General features: G+C 45.9%; 1 protein-coding gene across 3 annotated transcripts in view; it reads left to right on the top strand.

Annotated features, from left to right (window-relative positions):
* The first annotated feature begins 1,571 nt into the window (after nt 1–1,571).
* Nucleotides 1,572–17,002, top strand: part of KLHL38 (kelch like family member 38) — a 47,060-nt gene continuing 31,629 nt past the window's right edge. The window contains exons 1-4 of one of the 3 annotated variants that reach the window (XM_049854252.1): nt 1,572–1,748; nt 2,445–3,795; nt 9,822–9,927; nt 10,840–13,272. In XM_049854252.1, the coding sequence (XP_049710209.1) occupies nt 1,663–1,748; nt 2,445–3,795; nt 9,822–9,927; nt 10,840–11,129 (1,833 nt within the window). In that variant the 5' untranslated portion in view covers nt 1,572–1,662 and the 3' untranslated portion in view covers nt 11,130–13,272. Of the gene's footprint in view, nt 1,749–2,444; nt 3,796–9,821; nt 9,928–10,839; nt 13,273–17,002 lie in introns of those variants that run through there. The other 2 variants (XM_049854253.1, XM_049854254.1) reach the window with 2 other exon arrangements.

The raw sequence follows: 17,002 nt of genomic DNA on the forward strand, positions 1-17,002 counted from the left end.
TCACTTGCTTTGGCTGCATCAACAGGAGGGATCAATGGATGGAGAAGGACATCATGTCTGGTGATGCAGAGAGCCAGCGAGGGGCGAGAGAGACCCTCAGTGAGATGGATTGACTTAATAGTCACAATAATGGACTCAAACACGCCAGTGATCATGAGGATGACAAAGGACTGGGTCATATTTCATTCTGTTCTACATAGGGCCATCCATAAGCCGGAGCGGACTCCAGGGCAGCTGTCTGTCTCACCGTCTATCTTTCTGTCTCGGTCCTTTTAGAAACTTGGCTGCCTATTCACCTGTTATATCACCAGCATCACTCAGAAGCTCAGGAATAGCCACCAACTCTGATATCAGAAACCCCAGTAGTGTAGTGGTTAAAAGCTACGGGTGCTAACCAAAAGATCGGTTGTTCGAATCCACCAGGAACTCCTTGGAAACTCTATGGGGCAGTTCTACTCTGTCCTATAGGGTTGCTATGAGTTGGAATCAACTCGATGGCAATGAGCTTATTTTTTGTTTTTGTTTTTTTTCTGATATCGGTACAAACAGCTTCTCTTTCCAGCTCCTTGCCTATATCTCCATGGGTCTCTGATCTCCTTGGATCAGGCCCTCTGCTCCAAATTTTGGCCTCCAGACCCTTGACCCAATGACAAGGATCCCTGACCTTGACCCTCTGGACTTCTTTGGACCTTTTCCTCCTCCTCTTTCCACTTTTCTCCTCTTCTCTCAACCTTTCCTCTTTTCACCTCTACTCCTCTCCCCCTCCTTCCCTTCCCTCTCTCTTTCTCTGTCTCGCTGGTACACCTTTATCCTGGAACAATATGACTTACCTCCTGACCTCTTTCTCAAACCTACCAGATGGATGAATATGGAAAAGTAAAACAGAAAAAAAAACCTAAACTGTAAAACCTAACTGAAGAACCACTCGTATGTGTCCGTGACAGGCAGGTATGACATGGATTAGCAGAGACCTGACCATAAAGAGTGGTCAGAGCTTGTGGGCAAGGAGGCCCAACAAAGGTTTGTTTTCCTGAGTCTGGAAACTCCAGGGTGCTCAATAGATATTAAAAAGCAATCTTTGTCACAGATTCTGTCACCTTGGAACCTAGAGGAGGAAATCACAGCCTTCTCCAATGACCCTGCCAGGCAGATGGTGAGAAATAGAGACCCAATGAGCAGAGCCCATGAGCCCATGTCCTGGCTTCCTTTGTGACCACCTGCCACCTTCGTCAGGGCCCAGCGCTATCTTCAGTGACTCTCCACAGGTCATGGCAACCTGTTTACAGACATCTAGAATTCCCAGGCACTTTTAGGACAAGAGAATCAGGATGTTTCCAAGTGGGCAGCAAGGTCTTCTTCCAGAGAAGCTGTTCCTCTGGATCTATTTATGCTGCTGTAAACACATGCCAAAGAAACAAGGCGTGTGGGCATGCGCCAGCCCTGCAGGCCCGAGGGTGGCTGCAAAAGGCAACTGGAAAGTCACATGTCATAACAGTGGAAAGTACATATGCGACTATTCTTAGCCCTGGAATGTATACACTGTCTCCTGCCCAGCAGCTCTTTCACAAAGCTCTAGAAAACTGTGAAAGTGCCTTCAGCATAAACAAATCCAGAAATCTTCCAGGACAGACCATTTGCCAACTGAAGGAAAGGCCTGGGTTTATGGTTTCCCTTGAAGCCGGAGGTCGAAACTTTCCGGGGAGACAAGGGGGACCAGGCATCGGTGGATGTCACTGCAGCAAAACAAGGTAAATGTCCCCAATGCTGGCTTCTTCTGCTGGGAGACCGCCAGATGTCACCCAGTAAACCCTGTCCAGGGTGTTGTTTGGTTTCTGCTTTCTATTTATCCCATCTTAAAAATGAAACCGAAAAGACTCAGTAAAGTCACGTTTCAAAAAAAATTGCAAAGACCCATTTTCGTGGTTCATTTCGGTCTAGTTACCAGAGGGCCACGCCCCCAGAATGACATCCCTGGGGAAGGACAAACTCGCAGAAAGAGACATTTAGATGCATTTACTTAACAACAGATATGCTGAGAATCTGGAGAAAGGCTTACATACTTCTTCTAGCCACGTACATTGAATATTATCTTACATCAAGCCCCTGATAGTCCAGAAACTTCCAACAACCTTTTTTCCCCTTCTGACTAGCCAGAGATCCCATGTGCATGTTACTTTGGAGAATAATCAACCAAAAACGGAGGTGTCGGCTTTGAGATCTGGGGTGCGGGTGGCCTCCCTTTCCAACCTTCATTAAATGATGCCCTTGGCCACACCAGAAGTATCTAGGTGAACAGACATAAATGCTTCACATCTCAGAGCCACCACAGCTAAACCCTCCAGCACATTCTAAGACTTGACTCTCCCCCACAGCTAAACCCTCCAGCACATTCTAAGAAAAACTTGATTCTCACTCCCTCTTGGGGCTTCCTTCCCTCTTTGTAGGATGGACGAGGAGTCGCCAGATGGGCTGCTCTTCAAAGACCTTGACTTCTCTTCTGACTTGCTGAGGCAACTCAATGGCTTAAGACAAGATGGGATCCTGACAGATGTGAGCATCTGTGTGGGTACCTGGGTGGTGCCCTGCCACCGAAACGTGCTGGCCTCCAGCAGCCCCTACTTCAGGGCCATGTTCTGCAGCAACTTCAGGGAGAGCAGTGAGTCCAAAGTTCAGCTGAAAGGCATCGACCCCACCACTCTGGACCAGATCATCCTGTATGTCTATACCGGCAAGGTGCACATCACAGCTGAGAGAGCTCTCCCCTTGATGGAGGCAGCTTCCATGTTGCAATATCCCAAGCTCTTTGAGGCCTGCTCTTCGTACCTCCAGAGCCAGCTGACCCCCAGCAATTGCCTGGGCATGATCAGACTCTCTGAAATCTTAAGTTGTGAGACCCTCAAGAAGAAAGCGAGGGAGGTGGCCCTAAAGTATTTCCCAGAGGTGGCCTCATCGGCCGACCTGAAAGAGCTCTGTGCTTTGGAGTTGAAAGATTACCTCGGAGACGATGGGCTCTGTGGGGAGGAGGAAAAGGTGTTTGAGGCTCTCATGGTTTGGATCAAGCATGACCTCGAGGCCCGGAAACGCTATGTGCAGGAACTGTTCAAGCAGGTCAGGCTTCAGTATGTCCACCCGGCCTTCTTCTACCATTTCATAGCCAGCGACGCCCTCCTTCAAACCTCACCTGCATGCCAGGCCATCTTGGAGACAGCCAAGAGGCAGGTGTTTTCTTTGTATGGCACCACTGCCCCAGACCTCAAACCCCTGTGTCATGTCCCTCCAAGAAAGTCTTACCAAGATTTCCTCATCCTCTTGGGTGGAAGGAAGGACAACCAGCAGACCACCAGGGATGTTCTGCTCTACAACGGACAGACCGACCAATGGCAGGACCTTGCCAAACTCCCGACCCGGCTGTACAAGGCCTCAGCCGTCACCTTGCACCGCAGTGTCTACGTCATCGGGGGCATGGCCATCAGGTCACAGAAGAGTCTAGCCAGCCCCAACGTTTACATCTTCTCCCTAAAACTCAATCAGTGGCGGCTAGGGGAACCTATGCTGGTGGCCCGCTACTCTCACAGAAGCGCTGCCCATAAGAACTTCATCTTCTCCATCGGGGGGCTTGGAGACAGGCAGGAGGTCATAGGCTCCATGGAGAGATATGACAGCATCTGCAATGTCTGGGAGAGTATGGCCAGAATGCCAGTGGGTGTTCTCCACCCTGCAGTTGCTGTGAAAGACCAAAGACTCTACCTCTTTGGGGGAGAGGACATCATGCAGAACCCTGTGCGCCTTATTCAGGTAAATGGCTGGTCCTTACGTCTTGTAAGCGCATGAATGTACCCCCTACACACACCCACCCACCCATTTCTCATTTATGCAGGATGGATGGAAGGGAGGGAGGGAGGGAGGGAGGGAGGGAGGGAGGGAGGGAGGGAGGGAGGGAGGGAGGGAGGGAGGGAGGGAGGGAGGGAGGGAGGGAAGGAAGGAAGGAAGGAAGGAAGGAAGGAAGGAAGGAAGGAAGGAAGGAAGGAAGGAAGGAAGGAAGGAAGGAAGGAAGGAAGGAAGGAAGGAAGGAAGGAAGGAAGGAAGGAAGGAAGGAAGGAAGGAAGGAATTTTTCAGCAAGATTTCATCAATTTATGTGTCCTTTTTGTGTAAATTCAATACACACAAAAGCACATGAGATACAATCCCTTTCCACAAAGAGTTTATTTGAGAAAAAAATCTAACAATTCAAGCTAGAACACACTTAATATCAGATGCTGAAGTTCTACAGGAGTTTAGCAGATGTTTCTAACCCAAATAAGTATGGGCTTAGAAGAAGATTCCCAAGCACTGATTCACAGACTGCTTATTACCTAATCCCCTCAACTCCATCTCAGCGCTACGCAATCACAGTCTCTTTGTGTAGGGTCCAGACATTTACTATTTCCGGAAGATTATAAGGTGCAGCCAGGTTGGGGAACCCCTGCCTTAAATGACAGGTAGATATTATTTTCACTCAGAAGCTCTCAGAAAAGTAGGATTCATAAAAGATCAAAATTTCAGAATAGTATGATATTTTCCAGTTTTATGCAAGTTCTGGTCATCTGCAGCTCATCTAATGATGTGGAAAACCTGAGTAACAAGCCTATCTTTAAAGATCCTGAGGGAGACCACATGAGATTTGCTTTGTTCCTTTCTAAGGAAGAGTTATGTTGAGTGCCAACCACTGTGAGGGCCCTGAAGACACAAGCATGTGCAGCAAATTCCAGTTGCCCTCAAGGAGCTTACGAGACAATTACAGTTCAGATGCTGCAATACAGGGGTGTTCTAAGAGCATAAGGGGGTGCCCAAAACCAGTTTAGTGGGAGTCAGGGGGCTTTAAGTTTCAGGAACTTTGGACGGAACCCTGTGAGGTCGGCTTAAGCTGACTTGAACAGAGAGGTCAACCCCAATACCTACTACAATTGAGTGGATTATGAATCATAGTGACCCCATAGGGTTTCCAAGGTTGCAAATTTTTACAGAAGCAGACTGCCACGTCTTTCTCCTGCAGAGCAGCTGGTGGGTTTGAACCGCCGACCTTTCTGTTAGCAGCCAAGAGCTTTAACCACCGCACCACCAGAGAGGTACAGAGGATAAATGGCAGGTAAAGATGAGGAGCAAAGAAGCTTTGCATTTCCAGAATTTCCCTCTGGATGCCTGTGGACATGTAGAGTGGATGTCAAGAGAGCCCAGAATAGAAGGATCTGACATATGGAAGGAGGCAAGGAAGCTCCTCTGAGCAGATGTTGAATCTGCCATCTGAAGGAGGAGTCGAGTTATCTACTGAGGGAGGAGGAGTGTTCCTGGGTAAGGGAACAGCTTGTACAAAGGCTCTGAAGCAGAAAGGGGCACAGCCCATTGCCTTGAGGAGCTGAAAGAATGAGCAATGTGGTCGCAACACAGAGCAAGGAGAAAGGTATTGTGCCAAGGAGTAGCTGGGGCAGGGGCTGTTAACCAGTAACCACCAGTCGCCATCAAATTGATTCTGACTCATGGCGACCCCATGTGTGTCACAGGAGAACTGGGCTCCACAGGGCTTACAGTAGCTGATTTTTTGGAAGTTGATCCCCAGGCCTTTCTTCCAAGGTACTTCTGAGTGAAGTTGAATCTCCAACCTTTTGGTTAGCAAGTGACTGCATTAACCCTTTGCACCACCGAGGGCAGGGGTGTTAGTTTCCTAAATAATCTCCATCAGCCCCCTTCCCAAGCTACCAGAGCAACCCCCTCCGCCCAGGCTGCTGCCCCTAAGCCCCTCCTAGGTAGAAATTCTGGAAAGGGGTGTGTTGGGAGATGAGGATGGTCTGGCAGGGCTTTGTAGGCCTTGACAAGGAATTGGGCCTATAGCCTGAGAGTAATGGGACATCATTAAAGGGTGAGGAATTCTAATTTGCATTTCCAGAATTTTCCTCTAGGTGCCTGTGGAGAATGGGTTGAAGGGGGGTTCAGTGGGCAAAGGGAGGTGGGTTGGGGGAGGGCTCTTCTTGAGGTCCAGGCAAGGGATGATGATGGCTTGGACTAGGTCAGTGTCAGTGGGGCTGGAGAAAAGTGACTTAAGTCTTTTTCCGTTTTTTCTCATCTTCACTTCTGCAGCCCATATTTTTGGTTGCTCCTCTCAGACTATCAAGGTGGATTCTTAATCTTTCCAGTGATGCTCTCTGCTTCCCTTCAAGCTCTGACCACAGGATGCAGATATAATGAAGGGCCTCTATGTAAAGCTAGAGCCCCTTCTTCTTTCTTGACTATTTTTCAAACTCAGGTCAACAAATATACGGAGGATTTCACACTGCAAAATTGTCACCAACTTCCTAAGACAAAAACGCAAAGCTCTAAATTAGCATATCAAGAAATGCGTAGTGCAATCAAATGAGCTCCTTGCAGAGCCAAAAAAAAATTTTTTTTTTAAACAGATAGTATGACCCTTGACATTGGGTAAAAACATTAATTTGGATGTTTTTCTTACCCATTTAGGACTAGCATTGAAATGGAAATTTCACTCATTCAATTATAGTTTAAAATGAATGCTTGGGGTTACTTGATGGGTTTTTAGACATGGGCTCTGAGTTTTCTTCCTAGGATGGTTCATCTGCATGCATTCTTTCAAGAATTTATACTGCAGCAGGGCTACTGAGCAAATTGTGTGTGTACGTGTACCTTGCTACCTGGCCTTCTTTCTACCTCTATTTCTGGAAAATCCTTCACCATAGCGAAGTGTCCCTTGCTCCATTGGTCAAAGATCCTCCCTTGTTATCCTGGCCCCAGCCTCTCTGGGGTATTATGAGGATTGTGAACAAATGTTTAATCTGTTTTTGATACCATACGCAAAGCTGATAGAAAACAGAAGGCCAGGAGGTAATTACTCACTTGAGTAAAATGCAACCAGTGTTTGCTTTTCTTCCAAGGAGTCCACTGCATTTTTCCAAGGAGTTTTGCCATCTACTTATGTGCAGATGAAACCGTGAGGCTTCATAGTTGTCTGGTTCCCCCTGTCTCTAGAACTTCTGTGCTTCACCAACTCGAGGGACTCGCAGAGACCTCAAGTGGTCTCCAGTCTCAAAAACCTCCCTCAGGAAAAGCCACACTGACATGGTCCCAGACAGAGCCATGGGTGTGGTAGTTGAGAGCACGAACTCTAGGCTCAACCAGACTAGCTCTTCCACTCACTCTAGCTGTGAGACCTCGGGTATGTGCTTAACCTCTCTAAGCCTCAATGGTCTAATCTGAAAAATGGGAAGAAGTAATAGTAAGTACCTAATAGGATGGTTATGATGATTAAGTCCAATAAAATGAACAACCTAAAGCCCTTAATAATATTGTTGTTGTTGTTGTTGCTAGGTGCTGTAGACTCAGTTCCAACTCATAGCAACCCTAGGTACTGCAGAACAAAACACCGCCTGGTCCTGCGCCATTCTCACAATCGTTGGTGTCTTTGAGCCCATTGTTGCAGCCACTGTGTCAATCCATCTCATTGAGGTCTTCCTCTTTTTCGAGACCCTCTACCTTACCAAGAATGATGTCCTTCTCCAAGGACTGGTCCCTCCTGATAACATGTCCAAAGTACATAAGACAAAATCTTGCCATCCTTGCTTCTAAGGAGCATTCTGGGTGTACCTCCTCCAAGATGGTTTTGTTCCTTCTTTTGGCAGTCCATGGTATAATCAATACTTTGGCTTGGGTCAGATGTACCTTAGTCCTCAAAGTGATATCTTTACTTTTTAACCCTTTAAAGAGGCCTTTTGCTGCAGATTTGCACAATGTAATGGTCTTTTGATTTCTTTACTGCTGCTTCTATGGGCATTGATTGTGGACCCAAATAAAATGAAATCCTTGACAACTTCAATATTTTCTCCATTTATCATGATGTTGATTACTGGTCCAGTTATGAGGTTTTTTTTTTTTTTTTATGTTGAGGTGCAATCCATACTGAAAGCTATGGTCTTTGATCTTCATCAGTAAGTACTTCAAGTCCTCTTTGCTTTCAGCAAGCAAGGGTACGTCATCTGCATAATGCAGGTTGTTAATGAGTCTTCCACCAATCCTGACGCCTTGTTCTTCATATAGCCCAGCATCTCGGATTATTTCCTTAGCATATTTCAGGATAGATTCTTGAAATGTTCTTTTTGACAAGAAATGTGACATCATTCCTCTTCAATTTGTTCCTCCCAGCATAGTAGAGCATATGATTGTCTGGTTCAAAATGGCCAATACCTGTCCATTTCAGCTCACTAATGCCTAGGATGGGGCCCTAGTGGCACAGCAGTTAATAGACCAACTGATAGCCAAAAGGTCAGCAGTTCAAATCCACCAGCTGCTCCTTGGAAACCCTACAGGGCAGTTCTACCCTGTCCTAGAGGGTCGCTATGAGTGGGAATCAACTCTAAGGCAACAGATAAAGCTTAGGATATTGATCTTTATGCATTCCATTTCATTTTTGACAACTTCCAATTTTCCTAGATTGATACTTCATACATTCCACGTTCTGATTATTAATGGATATTTGCAGCTCTTTTTTCTCATTTTGAATCATGCCACATCAGCAAATGAAGGTCTCAAAAGCTTGATTTCATCCATGTCATCAAGGTCGGCTCCACTTTGAGGAGGCAGCTGTTCCATAGCCGTATTTTGAGTGCCTTCCAACCTGAGGGGCTCATCTTTCAGCACTATATCAGACAATGTTCCACTGCTATTCATAAGGTTTTCACGGGTCAATTTTTTCAGAAGTAGACTGCTACGTCCTTCTTCCTAGTCTGTCCCAGTCTGGAAGCTCTGCTGAAACCTGTCCACCATAGGTAACCCTGCTAGTATTTGAAACAGCGGGGGCTTAGCTTCCACCATCACAGCAACATGCAAGCCACCATGGTATGACAAACTGACAGATGTGTGGTGGCCGTTAATAATGTTGGAAATTATATTTCATACTGAAAGAACTTCCAGTGAAGGGGACTGCCCCATTTTCGTCTGTAAATAAGTGTTTTCCTTCCTTCTTTTCTTATCTATGAAGTCCATCCTATATGTTTGTGATAATTTTGCCTGTAAGGAACTAATTTACGTTTGACATTTGGATTTCAAGCTGAGGGAATTAACAGGAGGGAGTCATGATGTAGGGAACCACGATTTGCTTCACTATTTCAGAGCACATCAAAGGACAGCCTGGGGATAGAAGATCCCCCTCCGCCCTGCCCCCTCCTCTTTCTCCTTTCTTCCTTTTCTTATTCTTTCTTTTTTCTGGGACTCTGTTGACTGTCAGGCATGAACTGTTCAAAAACCTACCCCATCCAACTCCAGACTGACTCATGATTCTAGGACCCTCTCAAACCCAGGACACATTGGAACATTGAGAAACTTAAACATGAGCTTAGAGAGCAAAGCAATTGAAAACTCATTTGTCTTATCAATACCCAAGTTGCTCCATTTCTCACTAAAATAGAAAATGTCCCAAGGAAGAAAAACAAATGCATTCTACAGTGCAGAGCCCTTGGCCCGTTCTATAGAAATCCAGCCACTGGTCGCATGGGGTCACATAAAGACCAGTTGCTAATAATCTCCTTTCTGTTATTGAATAGTGTATTGTTTAGTGAAAGTAATATACCTGCAATATTAAAAAGTGGAAAAAAGTAAAAAAAAAAAAAATCACTCAAATTTCAGCATCCTAATTATTATTACTGTCTATCTATAGGTATCTATGTATTTATCTATCATCTAGCTAACTTTAAAATGCAGTGCCATGATTATAATGGGGCCCTGGGTGATTATAGCCATGATTATAATGGGGCCCTGGGTGATTATAATATTTCTCCCTCAGGTTTATCACATTTCCAGAAACACATGGTTCAAAATGGAGACAAGAATGATCAAGAATGTGTGTGCCCCTGCAGTGGTGCTTGGGGAACGGATTGTCATCGTGGGAGGTGAGTTTAAACAGAGTATCGCTAGGCTGGACACAAACTTGGCATCTCCTGTGGAAAAAGGGTCAATAACAGACAGATGTTGTCCTACAAGTTGGTCTTTTTGAAAAAGCACATCCATCCAACCAGGGGAATGTGAACAACCTGGCAAAGCTCTTTCCTCGTCCTGAAGTTTCTCTGTGCCTCTATCTGTAAACAAAGGATAAAATAATACCTATTTCAAAGATACGTTGTGGCAATTAAATACACTCGTGTATCTAAAACACTTAGCACTGTCCCAGACACATGGTAAATGCTCAAAAATTGTTTGGTAGTATTAATAAAATATTTGCTACTGTGAATAATTTTAGCTATTAAGTGGTCAATTCTCAGTCAGAGAAGCATAGTGTCACAGTTAAGAGGACTGGTTTGGGGGTTCAGTTAGACCTGAGTTCAAATCTCAGCTCTGCCACTAACTGGCTGTATACTCTGGCAAATTCTTAATCTCTGTTGCCTAGTTTCCTTATCTGGAAAGTGGGGATCATAAAAGTACCTACCTCAGCCCTCAGCTCCCAAAAACACTTTCTTGGATGGTTATAGTTCCTAGACGGGCATATGACAGAGATGAAAAAGCTAACAAGGCTAAGGAAGCTACTGGAATGAGGAGGCTGCACTCCAATTTAAGAAGGGTTTACATGCTGCCTTAATTTGGAGTTGAGTACACAGGGGCCAGAGCACACAGACCTAGGTTCGAACCTCAGCTCTGACAAGTACCAGCTGTGTGACCTTGGGCAAGTGCTTAAACACTAAGCTTTCATTTCCTCTGAGTTCCAGCCTCAGGGTTAGGCAATGGCAGGATCGGACAGTACCCAGGACCACTGCCCTCCAGCCCAAATGAACAAGGCTGAGCCTGCCAATGTACCGCTTGGTTTCCAGGTTACACACGGAGGATTCTTGCTTACGACCCTCAGTCCAACAAGTTTGTCAAGTGTGCGGACATGAAAGACCGGAGGATGCACCACGGGGCCACGGTGATTGGGAACAAGCTCTACGTGACAGGTGGGCGGAGGCTGACCGTGGACTGCAGCATTGAGGACTCGGACGCCTTTGACTGCTACGACCCCGAGACAGACACATGGACATCCCAGGGACAGCTGCCTCACAAACTCTTTGACCATGCCTGCCTCACTCTGCAGTGCATACCCCACAGGTCTGCCTTCCCCTGAGGTGGACGCAAACCCTTCCATCTTAGTCAAAATGTTTGCTGTTGCAAGTAACAGAAAACCAAAAAAAGAAACCAAACCCGTTGCCATCAAGTCGATTCTGACTCATGACGACCCCACGTGTTACAGAGTAGAACTGTGCTCCATAGAATTTTCTTGGCTGTAATCTTTACAGAGCGGATTCCAAAGACTTTCTTTCATGGTGCCGCTGGGTGGGTTTGAACTGCCAACCTTTAGGTTTGTAGCTGAGAGCAAACCATTTGTGCCACCCAGGGACGTTAAGTGACAGAAACCCAACTACAAATAGCTGAGATTTAAAAGGATTCACGGAGAGCTCACAAGATGAGGTACCAGAGCCTAGAGTCCTGGAACCAGGTATATTGTTGCCAGAAATCTCTCTTTCTCTCTTTCCCTCTGCCTGTCCCCTCCCCCCCCAGACTCATCTATATTAGGTTTCATTCTGCAAAAAAAAAAAAAAAAACCATTGCAACCGATGAACCCAGATTCCTCTTTCTCCTGCTTTGCATCTTCAGGAGTCAGCTTTCGGTACCATTGTCCACAGATGAATCCCAAAAACTGACAGTGATTGGCCCTTTTTGATCCCACACCTACCTCTTGAACTAATCACTGTTCCCAGGGATTAACTAATTAGCTAGTTGCCATCAATTCAATTCTGACTCATGGTGACCCCATATTTGTCAGAGCAGAACTGTGCTCCGTAGAGTTTTCAGTGACTGGTTTTTGGGGAGCAGATCACTAGGCCTTTCTTTCAAGGTGCCTCTGGGTGGACTGAACCTCCTGCCCTTCAGTTAGCAGCCAAGTGTGTTAACTGTTTCTACCACTCAGGGACTCTGTTGCCAGGGATTGGGTACTATAATTGAGTAGTCCTGGATCATGTCCATATGGGCAGAGATGGGATTAACTATTTTGAATGACAGCTCTTCAAACTGCACATAATAGAATAAAAACAATTCCCTCAAAGGAAGAAATGCTGGGCTGACACAAACTGCATCTGCCTAGGATACTACTGAAATCAGAACAAAAGGACTAAGAGACCCAGAAGGGTCCTGGGAGAACCTGGTCCCTGTGGCAGCAGCAGAAATGTGCCATTACTGTCCGTCTCTGTACTCTGTGGATGGAGTACATTGAAATTACAGGAAAGTACATGCAATTCAGTATCTGGTGTTTGAAAAGTATCCTGTGCTGCCAGAATAAAGTTTGTTTCTGGTGCCAATGATGTTTTTTCTCCAGCCCCTGGGGAGCTTTAAATCTGCAGAATTAATCAGGATTTTCATTTTGGTAAATGTTATGAGAGCTGCTTTTTGGAGGGTGTCTTAGGCCGGGTTCTCCAGAGATGCAAAACCAGTAAAGCTTATAAATATATAGAGAGAGCTTTATATCAAGGAAATGGCTCACGCAGTTGTAGAGGCTGGAATGTCCCAAGTCCATGGGTCAGAGTAGAGCCTTCTCCTGATTCACATACCCTCAGGGGCTGGTGAACCCAAGATTGGCAGATCAGAGAGCAGGGCTCTTGCTCACAGTCTGCAAAGATGGACGAACCCCAAGATCAGCAGGCAACACCACAGGTAAACTGCTAGCTCAAGACCCAAGAACTAGAAGACAAACAGGAGCCAGCTGCAGGATCCAGAGCAAGCAAAGGCCTGAGAGCCTTGCCAGAATGTCCACTTATATTCGATGCAGGCCACATGTCCGAGGAAACTCCCTTTCAACTGATTGGCTACTCACAGCAGATCCTATCGTGGAAGTGATCACCTTATATCAAATCTCATCGTGGAAGTGATCACAACATCATACAACTGCCAAACCCCTGAAAACCATGGCCCAGCCAAGCTGACACACAACCTTAACCATCAGAGGGGAAATCGACGAATTTCTTCAGTGATTGTAGCAATCGTTGCCTTTCTGATGCCAGTGTTGACTATTCCTATTCAGTGTCCCTCACCCCAGCTCAGTCGCAAGCTCAGGAATAAACTGAAGCGTACAGCAGTAAGAATTACCTAGGAAGATGTTTTAAAACAGGGCTGAGCCCCATTCCAGAAAGGTTGACATGAATTCTCAGAGGTGGGGCCCAGAGCTCTGTATTTCTGAAAAGCTTCTAAGATGAATATAATATGCAGAGCCAAGCACCACCAGTCTAAAGATTTTTCTCTTCATTCTCTTCCCACTCCTGCGCTGCTCAGCAGTGGGCACCTGCATATATTGGCTCCATCCAGTCTGGGGCCAGTTCTGCCCAAGCCCCATAGTGTATCTATACAAAATCGTCTCCCTACCAATGGAAGCCTCTGGAATGAGGCTTGCTGCCTGGAGCCTGGCGCCAAAGTGCCCCTGAGCTGTATAGCCTTCCTGCCCATATGGCTTTGCAGGTTCATGTTTTGGACTTGCCTTTCTGCCTAGTTCATATTTTTTGGACTTCAGCTTCTCCTGCTGGAGCCTAAATCTCTGCCCTGCTCCCTAGACCACTCGGCTGTGGTCCAAGGATGCTGCCCAGATTGTTAGCCCCTCCTCCTGGGCCTGGACACTGCCCCTTCATCTGTTAGCTGGCATCTTACTCCAGTCTACTTTCTTTGAACCTTTCTGTTCAGGCACTCGCTCCCACCTCTCCCTGAAACTGTGCTAGTAAAGGTAGCCAATTATTCATAAGATGCCAAAATTGGCAATAAATTTTAATTTCTCATCTTCCCCGACCTATCAGCAGCAAATAATCCAAAAATCCCCCCCTCATCTTGAAATGCCTTCCTTACTTAGTCTCTAGAACACCACTCCTAATGGTTCTCCTTCTTCCTCCCTGCAGTCCATTCTTGCCTCCTCATTTTCCTGACAGATGGAATACTGGTGAGCCCCAGGCTCAGTCCTTAGGTCTTTTTTGTTTCTCCTCTCACTCCCTAGGTGAGGGAGCTCACTCAGCCCCATGGCTTTAAATACCATCCAAATGCTGATGACTTTCAAATTTTCTCTGATTCCAGACTCATATATCCAACTGCTTGCTCTACATCTCCAATTTGATGTTAAAACGATATCTCAAACTAAGCATGTTCAAAACCTCCCTTTCTTTGGGAACATTTTGACTTTCTACATTTGGAAATGTTGCCCTGATTTACAAATTGTTATTAAATAAACTTCAGTTTCTTTAAAAAAAAAAAATCTTTCTTCAATGCACCAAACTACTCTTCCCATAAGCTTCTCCATTCTGGAAAGGGGCAACACCTTTCATTCAGTTTCTCAAGTCGCTCTGTCTTTGCCTCTTTCCCTTCCCCTTCTCTGCCCTAGATAGAATTTGGAAAGTCTATGTGAGGTAAGAAGCGGCATGGCCTACCTTGGCCAAGCCTCAAGGGTGAAGGGCTTTGTCTGGAGGACCCTATTTGCTTAGAATTAGAAGTGGGAGCATTGCCATCTATAAACTCATGTGGCCTCCAAAAATCCTTATGTCCTAGACTAGCTAACACCCTGCCTTTCTTTTTCTTTCCTCTCAGTCCTGTAATTAATTACCTGTCAGGGTTTGTGGCTACTCAAAGCTTATCCAAGTCTCCCTGGAGGCCCTGAAGAACTATGTAAATTGCCCCTGGGGATTTATATAGAAAGGTGGCACCAGGGCCAAGCACATTTGTACACACCTCGCAAGCCAACTCTGTGTGTGAAATGAGATGCCTCTGTGGCAGATGAACTCACACACCTGGACATCCCCGTGGCCAAACTCCGTATCTTAATGGGGTTGCAAACAACCCTCCAAATAAGAGGGCTTCTTTCCAATCTGTTTAGGATAATTCCAGTCCAAAAAGAAAGAGAGAGATGGTTTTGGCACAAGGCTTCCTTGGCCTCGCTGGCTGAGCAAAGAGTCACAGCCCATAGCTGAGGTCAAAATATATTTAGCTAACAGCAGTTAAACTGAAAAGTTTCAAGTAAAAAAATGTGAAATCGTCTGACTAGTCATCTCAGCAGGCAATAAGGCGAAGGAAAACATGAACTGGAGCAAGGCCTAAACAAAAAAACATTAACAAAATATCAAACACCCCATTCTAACATAAAACAGTGGGTAGGGAGAAAGAGAAGGAGCCAGCAGAGAAAATAGCAATGGAGGGAAGAAACTAGAGCAGGAAGAATTGGATGTGGGGAGCAGGGTGCCCAGGGGAGGCTGCATGTCTTCAGCACTGAAAAAACCCACCCCAGCCCAAATGTGCAGAAGGCATCTTGAAAGAAGGCCTGGTTCTACTAAGGCCACCATTAGACCATATGCTGACCAGGACATGGCCAAGCCAGACACTGCATTGGGCAGTGCCCCAAGAGAGCAACATGATCCCAGCAGGGTGGAGCCACTGGCATCCTGGCTCCACCTCACTCAGACTCTTCCTGACTCTCTCCCCGTAGGCAGTGGTGGCTCCAAAGGTGAACCAGTCCTGGCCTGGGACAACCACTTCCTCTTTCAAGTGATCCCCTCCTTAATATCTGCCTTAGCCTCTCCCGCAGCCACTTTCTCTGCTAAACAACAGAAATGTCTGAGTATGCACATCTCAAAACCAAAGTCCCAAAGTTGGCTGAATTTACCTTCTCCACTGCTCTGGATTGTATCCCCCCAAAATATGTGTTGTAATTCCTAACTTCTCTGCCTGTGATTATAATCCCATTTGGGAATGGGTTGTCTTTGTTTTTCCTAATGAGACAAGATTAGTGTAGCTTATATTTTGAGTCAATCTCTTTTGAGGTATAAAACAGATTAAGCAAGCAAGAAGAGGAGAGACAGGGGAAGAGAGATGCCAACCCCCGTCAAGATTGCCCCGGAGCACAGGCTCAAAGAGACAAGGAACTTCCTCCAGAGCCACAGAAAAAGAAAGCCTTTCCTTAGAGCCAGCCCCCTGAATTTGGACTTTTAGTCTCCCAAACTGTGAGAAAATAAATTTCTGTTTGTTAAAGCCACCCATTTGTGGTATTTCTGTTATAGCAGCACTAGATAACTAAGACAGACACATATAATGAAAATCTGTAACAGCCCAGAGGGCAAGGACTAAGACTGGTGTTACTCAAAGTCTTCATTCTTCTCAGGATACCTGACCCTTCCTCAGTCTTCAACAAGCCATGCACTTCCATGTCTCTGTGCCTTTTCACATGCTATTCCCTCTGCTGTGATGCCTTTCTCCACCCTTCCCAGTAAACTCTTACTCTGACTTCACCTCCTCTGTGGAACCTTCTCCAACCTTTCTAAACAGGTTCGCTCCCCTCTTCTCCCTTTATTCCAGCATCTTTCATATCATGTCGTTGTTGTTACGTACTGTCAAGTTGGTTCGGACTCATAGTGACCCATGTACAACAGAACAAAATCCTGCCTGGTCCTGCCCCATCCTCACAATCATTGTTATGCTTGAGCCCATTGTTGCAGCCACTGTGTCAAGCCATCTCATTGAAGGTCTTCCTTTTTTTTGCTGACCCTAGTGGCATAGTGGTGAAGTGCTACTGCTGCTAACCAAAAGGTCAGCAATTCGAATCCACCAGGTGCTCCTTGGAAACCCTATGGGGCAGTTCTACTCTGTCCTATGAGTTGGAATCAACTCGATGGCAACAGGTTCGGTTTTGTTTTGTTTTCTAGTTTATCAAGCATGATGTCCTTCTCCAGGGAACTAGCCCCTCCTGATAACATGTCCACAGTATAAGAGACAAAGTCTCGCCATCCTCGCTTCCAAGGTTCACTCTGGCTGTACTTCTTCCAAGACAGACTCCCTTATTCTTCTGCAGTCCAGGGTATATTCGGTATTCTTCACCAACACCATAATTCATAGACAACAATTCTTCTTTGGTCTTCCTAATTCATTGTCCAGCTTTCGCATGCATATGAGGTGATTGAAAATATCACGACTTGAGCCAGGCTT

Source organism: Elephas maximus, chromosome 15 (genome assembly GCF_024166365.1).
Source record: "Elephas maximus indicus isolate mEleMax1 chromosome 15, mEleMax1 primary haplotype, whole genome shotgun sequence".
Classification (NCBI taxonomy): Eukaryota; Metazoa; Chordata; class Mammalia; order Proboscidea; family Elephantidae; genus Elephas; species Elephas maximus.